The sequence below is a fragment of the Saccoglossus kowalevskii genome, chromosome 4 (genome assembly GCF_978046115.1).
Source record: "Saccoglossus kowalevskii chromosome 4, keSacKowa6.1, whole genome shotgun sequence".
NCBI classification, from domain to species: Eukaryota; Metazoa; Hemichordata; class Enteropneusta; family Harrimaniidae; genus Saccoglossus; species Saccoglossus kowalevskii.
This window is the reverse complement of record NC_140644.1, coordinates 15,626,174-15,638,854: the sequence shown is the minus strand read 5'-3', so window position 1 is coordinate 15,638,854 and position 12,681 is coordinate 15,626,174. Positions and strand designations below refer to the sequence as shown.

Below are 12,681 nucleotides of genomic sequence, written 5' to 3'. Positions count from 1 at the left end.
CTTGCAGGGGAGTACATTGACAGATAAAACTCAACATCTCTGGCTGTGGAAGATAGGTTCAAAACACCTTGCAGGGGAGTACATTGACAGATAAAACTCAACATCTCTAGCTGTGGAAGATAAGTTCAAACTAACCTGTATAACAGCATGTTCAAATCCTATCGTATGTCCAGGACCAGAGGTCACCAAGACATTTTCAGGTAGACCTGTGAATGCTTCCTGTAGACACTCCGAAGTATCAAGTTGATTGAAATACATACACCATAATACTTTAGGACGTTGTTCACTCTCAGCCTCACATGTTGGTTCTAAACAAACAGAAACAAGTGTATATTTATTTAAGGTAGCAGCAAGGGTAAAACGCATTAAAAATAGAACTGTGATTCAGATATTCTTTAACAGTTACTAAGGATGCTACTATATCATTCTATATATTATCCGAAAGCTTAGATATAGACGATTATGGTAGTGCATATACCATACCAATGTTTAAGGGATTACCTGATGGCGAGTACTGTTGTGATTTTTTTTTACTATTCTGACTAATGAGAACAGTTTTTTTAACACTTCCAGTCATACGAATGACCTTTGAATTGCACGGCATGTTAGTGCATGTTTTAGGCTATAGGATTGATTCTCTGTTTTGTTTTATTTACCTTTGTTTTCTAGCTACGACCAAATAACTACAGACACAATTACCCACAATTCAAAAGCAAGACAATTTGAGTTTTGCCATATTTAAGCTCACCTTCACTGTTTTGATGAAACAGCATATCAACAACAAATTGTAAATCATCCTTGGCAACACCACTACCTTTACACGTCATCTGCACAACATCTGCAGAAAAAAACAAAAAAACACATTGAAACTGACTGTGAGGGCAGCAAACCTAACCTGAACTCTGAGAATCAAATCGTTTAAATAGACTTTCACTGGCGATGTGCTTCTATTGGAGAGGCGCTTCTAACAGAGCAAATATGATACTTCAAAATCAGTATTATAAGTTTAGATTGCTGCACAACTCATTGAATTCTGTCGCGCGCAGTTATCTAACATGAACAAATTTTACTTTCTGTATGATGTTCTCCAAGCTAGTTTGTAATTTCAGACATTGTTTTGATAACCACGAGTTGAGTCCTGAGAGACTAGATCGGTTTCTGTAGCAACCGTGACGCTATATCCAAACGTTCGCTACATTGTTTCCCATTGCGTTCTCGTGGTACTTGTCTGTTTACCGCCCAAAATTCCCACCAAAGTTCTCCCTCGTGTTAGTCGCGTGTCACTGCTAATATGGAATGACAGCGCTATGTTTCGTTTGTATGCGCCAATCATTAGCGTTGTTTTATTTTCGGAACGTTTTTGGCATGATATATTCTAGAGTACAAACACGTGTTTGGCACTTCTCCGATTAGCAGTCACCGAGACAAATGCCGCTCTAACGTTGACAATTACATTAACCAGGCAAAGCGCTGTCGTGAGAAGTCCGATTCAGGCCGTCGCTGTAATTCCTTCTATGGTAACTTCGCAACTTGATGTTCGTTATGCACACCCTCCTTTCTATGCTCTCTACGATGCCAACTCCTCATGAAGCTATTATTTAGCGATCTATATTTTATACCAAGAAGTATTTGCTGTACAACGTATTGATGTTCATGTTGAGTACAAATAAACCAGTTTGAATTATACCTCACGTCTGTTCAACTCAAGAAAACACAACGCAATCGATGTCCGTTTCAATAACAATTCCGCATGATTAGTCAGTTCGTTTTATGTGACGAAAAGAACACCCCAACGCCTAGTTTTGCGATATAAACTTAGCCACCACATAAATTTGGTGCCGAGACCAGGATATCCAATACTGATTCATCATGCCTCGAAGAATCCTGAACAAAGCAATAGATAGACTGAACAAAGTTGTGACTCAATTAAATATCGCGTTGACACTTGCTGAGGATAGAATCCAAGACTTTGAAGTCACTGACAACAAATCTGAAGTATATCGGCTGATCAAAGTAAGCATACTAGCACTTGACAATCGTATCTCAAACTTACAAAAGGCCTGCGATGAAGTCAGAAATTACGCCGATGTTCTGGACGCAGAGTTTACGGAAACTGAAGAAATCGAACTCAAATTACTAGAGAGGTTTAGTTCGATCAATTTATTCCTGACAGAAAACAAGCCAGCGAAGCAAGAATTACATCCAGTCCCACAACTTGGTCAACACGAAGTAAACCAACAACCAATCCCTCCAGATGATCAACAAGCACCGGTCCAACAGCTCGTACCACCGCCGACACCTCAAGTCGTACCGCCGCCGACACCCCAAGTCGTACCGCCGCCGACACCTCAAGTCGCACTGCCGCCGACACCTCAAGTCGTACCACCGCCGACACCTCAAGTCGTACCGCCGCCGACACCTCAAGTCGTACCGCCGCCGACACCTCAAGTCGTACCGCCGCCGACACCTCAAATCGTGCTGCCGCCGACACCTCAAGTCGTACCGCCGTCGACACCTCAAGTCGCGCCCCCAGTACCGACGTTTCAAGTCGCGTTTCAACCACCTGTACAACAGTTCGATCAACCCGCTAATGCACCAGTGCCTCAAGTAGAAGTTACACAAAATAACTTTTTGAACAATTCAATTCCAACAGCTCATATTTCAGGTATGAATCCACAATACACTCAATTTAATTCTGTTCAATTGCCACGTATTGATTTGCCCGTCTATTCAGGCGAGTATACGGGGTGGGCTGAATTTTGGGATATGTTCAATGCTGCTGTAGGTTTAAATCCACAACTTAGTCCTATAATCAAATTTGCTTATTTGAAAAGGTCGTTAGAGGGGGAGGCTCTAGAAGTAATAACCGGCTTAGATCTTACTATAGTAAATTACAGTTTGGCACTCCAGCTTTTGACCGAACGATTCGGCCAGCCACATCAAATTATCGCTGCTCACATGCGTGCATTACGCACAGCAGACGCACCCAATTATGATGCCAATTCTTTACGGAAATATCATGATACCCTGAAAAAGCACATCAGGGCACTTCGTTTATTAGGTGTACCAGAGGCGGGCTATGAGAAACTCCTCATACCCATGATACTGGATACATTCCCAGTTCAATTTCAACAAAGTTTAGCGCGATCCAACCCAAGCGGGGAATGGACATTAGTCACACTCAGTCAGCACATGTTACACGAGGTTAAAATCCTCGCCATAGGTCAGGTAGATTACGACACAAACCCTTCAGCAATACATGCTTTCACCCAGAGTACACATGACTCAACACAGTTCAAGTCCAAACGATATGGGCGTCGTAATTACAATAATACTGACAAATCTTACAGTGATACCACATATTCTGATCAACAGAAACAAAACCATGTCACACAAACTGATCACACTCATGGTAGAACACAAATTGGTGACAGAACCCCACATTGCATATACTGCAAAGGCAAGCATTACACCACAAATTGTACAAATATTTCAACTAGAAAGGATCGAGTCGAATTTATTACCCAAAATAAACGATGCTTTAATTGTTTGGGAAAGCACATGTTGTCTCAATGTAAGTCTCATTTCACTTGCCGTGTTTGTAAAAGTAAACATCATACGTCGATTCATTTTGATAAATCTGGAACTGCGCAAACAAATTCAACGAATTCTAGCAGGGCAAACTCGCATTTTTCACATTCAGCAAATACTGGTGAACAATCGCGTTTTACCGGTAGTGACTCAAAAATTAACTCTGACAGTCCGCGACGCGCAATGCTTCAAACCGCACGAGTTAGTACGCATTTTCGAGGTACTAACTGTGTTGCTACCCTCCTATTTGACAATGGCAGTGATAGAAGCTTTGTCACAAACTCTTTCGCACGTAAACTAGGTGTAATCCCAAATTATAACGAATTATTGAGTCTGAATTCGTTCTCCAATCCGCGTTCCGGTGTGCAGTCCATACCGAGAACCACGCTGTCACTACAAAGCAAAGATGGCATTAAATCCCCGATCGATGTACTGATGGTCGACTGTATTTCCGAGGGATTGGAGAACACTGTAACTTACGATATTGCACGTTTGCCACATTTGAGAGGTCTATCGTTGGCCTATCCGCCGTCAAATCGATCCACATTAAACATCGATATTTTGATAGGCGCCGATCACTATTGGGATTTTGTTACACATAACTCACGCATAGTTAGGGGCAAACCAAACGCTATACCGACTGTCTTTGGGTACCTACTGTCAGGGCCTTTCACTACGCACAACAGGACAAACAAAACAAATTCATTCACCATTGCTTCTATCCGAGCACATGACAGTGTAATGGATAAAATGATTGCTAGTTACTGGGACCTGGAGTCAGTGGGTGTTAAAGATACGATTACAAGACAGCAGGCACTCAACATTACACATGAACAACAATACAAAGAATATACCGAAAAATCCAAAATTGAAAATAATATTTCGACCCCAAAAGTGTCCGAGAAATGTGCCCAGTGTCCGACCACTGGTACGAGTGACACCGTTAGCGATCGACCGCTACTTTGTACGCCCCCAAGTCAATCCAGAGGACATGTCAATTCGGAGAACGAAATTAGTCCTCATTTCCATAAATCAGCAGAAGATTTCATAAAAACTGCTGAAACAGTGTCAGGAGATATCATCGATACAAACCGCGAACCTCCTGAGCTACAAAACTCCAAAATTAATGATCAGATCGTTTCGTTACATGTCGCCTCTGAATCTGACAATTTACTCGGCCACCATTTTGAACTTCACAATGAGCCAAACATCGCACCGAAGGAGATTATTCACGCAACTGAATCAAACTCAGAACCTAGTCTTGAAAAGATTATCGATATTCGCCGTTTCAACGATCTACATCGTCTGTTGAAAGCAACTGCTTATATATTTCGTTTCATTTCGAAACTCAAATCCAAATTGAACCACACTCCGAGTAATTTGTCAAGTAGACTTGCTCTCTCAACACAGGAGATATACGACGCGGAACACGCTTGGTTGACATCGATTCAGTCAACACATTTCGGAGACGTTGTCAGTTCTATTCGGAGACAACAATTTAGACATGGCGTACTTCAAAAACAACTTAAACTATTTCTTGACGATAAGTCAATACTGCGAATTGGTGGTCGGCTTCAGAATACCGACTTTCCTTTCGAAACCATGCATCCAATACTCCTTCCTGGTAAACATCGGTTTACTACGCTCATAATTCTTGATGCTCATCATTTATTAAACCACGGTGGGCCGTTAACCACAGTTAACAAAATTCGGGAAAAATATTAAATCACCGCGATTCGCAGACATGTGAATTCTACATTGAGATCTTGTGTCGTTTGTAAGAAGGTCGATGGAACTCCATTTCCCCTTCCTACTCAAGCTCCACTTCCTGATTTTCGAGTGAAGGAAGCAGTCCCATTCGAATTCTGCGGAACAGATTACACGGGACATTTGTTCGTTAGGGACCAACACACTGGTCTTTCTAGTAAAGTTTATGTACTAATTTTTACGTGCGCCTCAACTCGATGTATTCACTTAGAATTAACTCAAGATTTGACCGCCGCATCATTCATTTTGGCTATGCGACGTTTCACTGCTCGACGGTCAACGCCCCGGAAAATGATCTCAGATAACGGTTCCACATTTATAGCCGCCGCTAAGATTTTGAAAGGACTCGAGTCCAGTCCTGAGGTACAAAACTATCTTACCAAAAATCGTATATCGTGGCGTTTTAATCCTAAACGAATGGCGTGGGCCGGAGGCCTATTCGAGAGAATGATAGCCATAACAAAAAATTGCTTGAAGAAAATTCTAGGTCGTGCCAACGTGACTTTTACCAAACTATCCACAATTTTAGTCGAAGTCGAGTCGTCAATAAATGACCGCCCATTAACTCATCTCTCCGCAAGTGTCGAAGATTTAGCTCCACTGACTCCATCCCACTTGTTAAATGGACGTCAGATTAGAATGTTACCCCCAGCTATTCCTAGTGTTTCTGAACCCAATTTTGAGATTGATAATATTACTGCAAATAAAAGAGCTATGTATTTATCCTCCCTTCACAATGCTTTTAGTAAGAGATGGCAAAGAGAATATTTGACGTCACTTACTGAGCGTCACTTGAATCAAATCAAAGGGACAACCAATAATTGTATAAAGGTGGGGGATATTGTCCAATTACACCAGGACATCAAAAAACGATGTCATTGGTTACTAGGTCGTGTAACTAAATTGCTTCCAGGCAAGGACGGTATCGTCCGAGTAGTAGAAATACAGACCAAAAACGGCTCAACAAATCGTTCTATACACCATCTTTATCCACTCGAACTTAATGCAGAAACACCAGAGAATACACTCTCAATTCCCGAGGAAGTTATTGGTAGTCCCTCCGTTGAAAATGAATTTTCTAGTCAAATCCACGACTTTTCTAGTCGGCCCGAACCAAGGGCTTCAGCGCTCAAAGCGAGCGAAAGTATACGGCAAATGTGCCGTGATGGTGTTGTATAACTTTGTAGAATTTTGAACTTTGTATTGCACTGTAACTTTATTTCAAGTTTTCAATGAGAATCATTTGTTCCGTGCAGTAAATCAAAACCTGCAATGTGTTCATGATATACCGTGTTATTTGCTGTTTAGCTAAGATTGAAACTCACAATTCATATCTGATGTTCAATGTGATTGACATGTGTTTATTGTTGAGAGTCTGTCATTTAAATTTCAGAGATTTATTCAAGTTAATTTTAAAATTTATCATGTTCGATTCAGGTTATCCCGAGATCTTCTCGTGATTTTTGCGCCCCGGAGTATGTCGCGCGCAGTTATCTAACATGAACAAATTTTACTTTCTGTATGATGTTCTCCAAGCTAGTTTGTAATTTCAGACATTGTTTTGATAACCACGAGTTGAGTCCTGAGAGACTAGATCGGTTTCTGTAGCAACCGTGACGCTATATCCAAACGTTCGCTACATTGTTTCCCATTGCGTTCTCGTGGTACTTGTCTGTTTACCGCCCAAAATTCCCACCAAAGTTCTCCCTCGTGTTAGTCGCATGTCACTCCTAATATGGAATGACAGCGCTATGTTTCGTTTGTATGCGCCAATCATTAGCGTTGTTTTATTTTCGGAACGTTTTTGGCATGATATATTCTAGAGTACAAACACGTGTTTGGCACTTCTCCGATTAGCTGTCACCGAGACAAATGCCGCTCTAACGTTGACAATTACATTAACCAGGCAAAGCGCTGTCGTGAGAAGTCCGATTCAGGCCGTCGCTGTAATTCCTTCTATGGTAACTTCGCAACTTGATGTTCGTTATGCACACCCTCCTTTCTATGCTCTCTACGATGCCAACTCCTCATGAAGCTATTATTTAGCGATCTATATTTTATACCAAGAAGTATTTGCTGTACAACGTATTGATGTTCATGTTGAGTACAAATAAACCAGTTTGAATTATACCTCACGTCTGTTCAACTCAAGAAAACACAACGCAATCGATGTCCGTTTCAATAACAATTCCGCATGATTAGTCAGTTCGTTTTATGTGACGAAAAGAACACCCCAACGCCTAGTTTTGCGATATAAACTTAGCCACCACATAAATTTGGTGCCGAGACCAGGATATCCAATACTGATTCATCATGCCTCGAAGAATCCTGAACAAAGCAATAGATAGACTGAACAAAGTTGTGACTCAATTAAATATCGCGTTGACACTTGCTGAGGATAGAATCCAAGACTTTGAAGTCACTTACAACAAATCTGAAGTATATCGGCTGATCAAAGTAAGCATACTAGCACTTGACAATCGTATCTCAAACTTACAAAAGGCCTGCGATGAAGTCAGAAATTACGCCGATGTTCTGGACGCAGAGTTTACGGAAACTGAAGAAATCGAACTCAAATTACTAGAGAGGTTTAGTTCGATCAATTTATTCCTGACAGAAAACAAGCCAGCGAAGCAAGAATTACATCCAGTCCCACAACTTGGTCAACACGAAGTAAACCAACAACCAATCCCTCCAGATGATCAACAAGCACCGGTCCAACAGCTCGTACCACCGCCGACACCTCAAGTCGTACCGCCGCCGACACCCCAAGTCGTACCGCCGCCGACACCTCAAGTCGCACTGCCGCCGACACCTCAAGTCGTACCACCGCCGACACCTCAAGTCGTACCGCCGCCGACACTTCAAGTCGTACCGCCGCCGACACCTCAAGTCGTACCGCCGCCGACACCTCAAATCGTGCTGCCGCCGACACCTCAAGTCGTACCGCCGTCGACACCTCAAGTCGCGCCCCCAGTACCGACGTTTCAAGTCGCGTTTCAACCACTTATCCACCACAAATTTTAGTTAAACAATATATTGTACATGCATTGTATATGTCGGATTTGTATCATCATCTTTAATGCTTTTTAATTAATGCTTTTTTAATTAATTGAGTGCCATAATTCTTCTTCTGTAAAATTGTGGTGCAACATTTTGCTTGTTTGTATGTATGTATTTTTTTTTTTTTTTCAATTTTCGACAAAATTTTCTATTGCTACAAGATTTGATCAAAATTTTGGAAAATATTCTGAAGAAATTATGTGGGTTTAAAAATTGTAAATGGTGACAATTGACATTGGTGCTCAGAGGGTTAAATGGGAAAGGTTGTCATGCGTTGCACATGTTGCATTGAACCTGTAATGAACAACCACTATACATGAAAATGCTGTGGGTTATCAACACAATACAGCACAACCGTTAAAGTCCTAATACCGTATTACCCCGGGCACGCGCCCCTCCCTGGGCAAGCGCCCACCCCCCTGTTTTCACAAAAGTTACATGTTGGGGACATCCTCGGTTAAACGCCCAGGGTGATTTTTAGCCAAGAATTAGGTCAACAATAAAGTTGTATTTGTCAAAAACGAACGCGTTTGATTTATTTAAATAGTGTGTTCGTTACGGTAGTTCTCTTTTTGGAGTGTGTGGTAGCCCTGAAAAGGGCCGTTTTGTTTGTGTTTTTACGTAAAAACTCATTGGAAGAGCATCGTCAGGCGATGGACGCGGGGCTCTTTGGCAACGACCAAAAACGTATCCGTGTCCAGCCATTGGTTGGCCACGTAGAGGTCAAAATAGGCGTTCTATTTTTACACGTTAAGTTTGGCTCTTCCGTTTCACCCCCTCTGGAATGTTCTACTTTCGCAGCCTAATAGCAGGTTTTTCGAAAAACGTCGAAAAAACACAAGAATTAGTGGAAATGTTTCTATTTGGGGCGGATTATTGATAGAGGATAATGTCTTTATTACAAAAATGCTGAAAAACCGTGAGTTTTTGCCTTAGTTATTTTTTTATCGGCGAAAAACTGCGAACTCGGCAAATTAGGTTGCACAACTTCCCTCTATCATATACACCCAGCGACACCGATGCCAGCTGACTGTCGTTGAAGAAAAACACATTTTGCCGACCTCAAGTCCATTACGATAACCATAATGAGGCATGCCGACGTTGGGGACTTGTTGCATCATTGTCTTGTGTGTGGGTGCGTGAATAAATCATGTTAATGAGGTCGACCAGAGTTTATTTTCAGTCTGTTTTTTATGTATCGCCATTTGGATATGTTTATGTATTCACAATAGTTTGTAAACATTTCACATCAGTAAAAAAAGTTTTTTTTGTTTCATAACCCTGTCTGCTATTCTTCAGTAATTACGATGCGATGTATCAATACGTGCATAAACAAAATTATGCTAATGAGGTCATCGCCTTCTTGGATTACAAGCGGTAGTTTTACCCGGCCGTTTCGACTTGCACTGATCACGGTTACTAAAAATGTAACCGTGCATTGATTACAATATTTACCATAGTTTGTAGTCAATTTCAGTGAGTAATACAACTTCATTCGCTGATATAAAACAAGTTTTATTCTTGAAATTCGACCCTGTGTCTTAGTGTTCCCACAGTTCTTGACCGAGTGCTCACGTTTATTGAAACCTCGCATAAATCAAGAAATAAGTACGTGTACAAAGTGTACGAAAGCATTCCTTTATTTGACCTTATCATACGATCACAAAAACAACTTTTTAAAATCTTTTTGGGGTGGTCCTCGGGTAAGCGCCCACCCCCAATTTTTCCCGATTTTGTACGTTCAGGCCCCTGGGCGCGTGCCCGGGGTAATACGGTATAAACCTCATACGTAACCGCACCCCCAATTCCGTATTCGGGTTTAAGAGTTCTTAAAAAATATTGAAAACTTGAAAAGTACCTATTACTAACCACACCCCCAATTCAACAAGACTGTGACTGACTTCATTGTTTCAACCAGCTGGTCCAAAACGGCATTGTTCCTAATCCTATTCATTATTGTTCAGCGGTGATAATTTGTCAGACAGGCAGTGCAACTGTTTTTGTTCTGGCGGCAACCTTCGTCAATACGGCCGTGACCCAACATAATCCCTTTCTGTTGTATTACATGGTAAATTTAAATGAACAAACACAGAGTACAGTCCCTATAACTGCAAGGACATACTGCTTGATGTTACTTACACATTCCCTTGGGACAGGCATAGGCACAGTGATTGAGTTCAATTACACGTACAGGGTTCTTGCCTTCTATGGGTGGAATGGTCAGCAACATTACCTGCAAAATAAAAATTTCTAACATCAACACTTGAGACATCTGATTTTTAAAAACACATTGCCAGATCAGATTAATTCGACAATGGAAACCTTAAATTGTTATTTTTTTAGAGAAACATTGCTCTCTGCAAACAACGCATATTTAAGATTTGTTACCTGGTCATCTTGGCAGTGCTTTAATGATCTGTCAGTAAAGAACACACCTCTTGATACAAACCTACAAACACAATACAGAGAATTTATAAATTGTATACTTCAATGCCTGCAAATGTAATGTGGTGTAACATTCCACGATCACAAATACATGCATTAAATTAAATGTACAGACAGGTCGTCCTATCTTTTTCTTTATATATGGACTATGTCTGAAATAAAACCATAATAATAATAATATATGTGCTTTATCAGAAGTGTATCAAATAGCTTCACTTGTAAGCCAAACATCTTTGTTTTTATGCAGGAAATGCTTCAAACTCGCATTTAACATTTACTTATAAAGGGCAGTGATCGTCTGTGTGTTCGTTATTCATCCCATGTGACGTATACAATATGTGTAAAACATAGCATTCAACATCAAATGTGAGCGTACGCTGCACAAAGACAACTAAATGTACTTTCAACCTTTTTACCACAAGACTTTCTCGCCCAAATTTGTCTGCACTTTTTCTTATATTCTTCAACCACAATTTTGGAGCCAACAGACAAAATTTGAGTCATTTTTCAGTTTATACTCAAAATTTGGCTATTTTTGTCTCAATTTTTTGAAGGATAGTGCAGACTATAAACAGGACTATTTTGTGATGAAAAGAGGGAACTTGTGGTGTAAAGGTTGAAACTTGAATCGCACGGCGAGTACTGCCAATTAAAGTCTTTTTTTCAATACAATTACTAGTATGTTCATAGAGAATGCAGAAGAGTGTGATATTCATGTAAACTTTGTGGTTACCATGCTAACACATTAAAATGGTTGCCATGCAGGCATGTTGACTTACTGATTAACTGCAGTGTTCCGATGTTGATGTGGTACGTAACTACCTTCCATTATAACCCATCTGAAAATATAATCAAAAGTACAGATTTTGTTTTGTTTATACATGTATCATACCACCATCTTCTTCAGACACAGTATCATGGCAAGTGTACTCGCTAGTCTACTACAAGCTGTAGAACGCATAACAGAGAATCAACAAGGGTTTACAGCAATGACACATTTATCTTGAAGAACAAAATTATAAATCATGAAATACCTGCAATTTAGTCTTTGACCTTGAGAATCAATAATTCCTTTGCACCTGAAAATATAATGAATTATTAAATATTATAAATATCACTCTTAAATTAATGTACTACATGGAATTTGGCGCCAATTTGAGGTGTATCCATGCTGTATACGACTGAGGGATATACAATGGCGAAAACAAAAAGCCCAAAACTCTCTGGAAACTGTACTTTGGGAAATTGTTGAGACTCTCCTGAAAAGTGTAACAAGATTACCCCTACATGTGAAACATATATCAATTTGATTGCTCAGGATTACTTCAAAGTTCAGTTTGTGCTATTTCTTCGACTTTAGCTGTTTTCACCGGCTCTTCAACCAGTGTTCCACAACAGCTTGTACAGATCCCCTAGAAACACATGGTACAGTGATGCTTGTCTTAGCAACATATAGACTGTTCTGTAACATAGCTCCTCCCACAAGAATTAGTGGTGCATATGCTTTAAGTGACAGAGATGTGTCGAGTATACAATAAATACAATTTTGGGTTTATGTGCGATTCTATCCAAGATGCACTAGTGATAGAAATGGTATAGCGGAGGAGAATACATGTAATGTAGCACTCGTTCTCAATAAGATCTCAACAGCCACTAGAATATATAGGGTGTATTGTTGTCTTGGCAACAACTTACAATTTGGATTCTTCATCTACTATGAGAGCTTGGCCACTTCTTCTTAAGACATAAATACCAGCAAACACTGCACACATTCTACAAGTATATAATTAAAAATCTGTAAACATATTAAATATT

At 40.4% G+C, this 12,681-nt stretch overlaps 1 protein-coding gene across 1 annotated transcript in view; it reads right to left on the bottom strand.

Moving 5' to 3' along the window:
* Positions 1-12,681, bottom strand: part of LOC102807068 (rab proteins geranylgeranyltransferase component A 2-like) — a 39,017-nt gene that overhangs the window by 4,055 nt on the left and 22,281 nt on the right. Inside the window, exons 10-16 of the mRNA XM_085497845.1 lie at positions 12,562-12,639; positions 11,901-11,945; positions 11,646-11,705; positions 10,810-10,870; positions 10,561-10,654; positions 749-838; positions 136-308 (exon numbers count right to left, since the gene is read on the bottom strand). Of these exons, the coding sequence (XP_085353971.1) occupies positions 136-308; positions 749-838; positions 10,561-10,654; positions 10,810-10,870; positions 11,646-11,705; positions 11,901-11,945; positions 12,562-12,639 (601 nt within the window). The remainder of the gene's footprint in view (positions 1-135; positions 309-748; positions 839-10,560; positions 10,655-10,809; positions 10,871-11,645; positions 11,706-11,900; positions 11,946-12,561; positions 12,640-12,681) is intronic.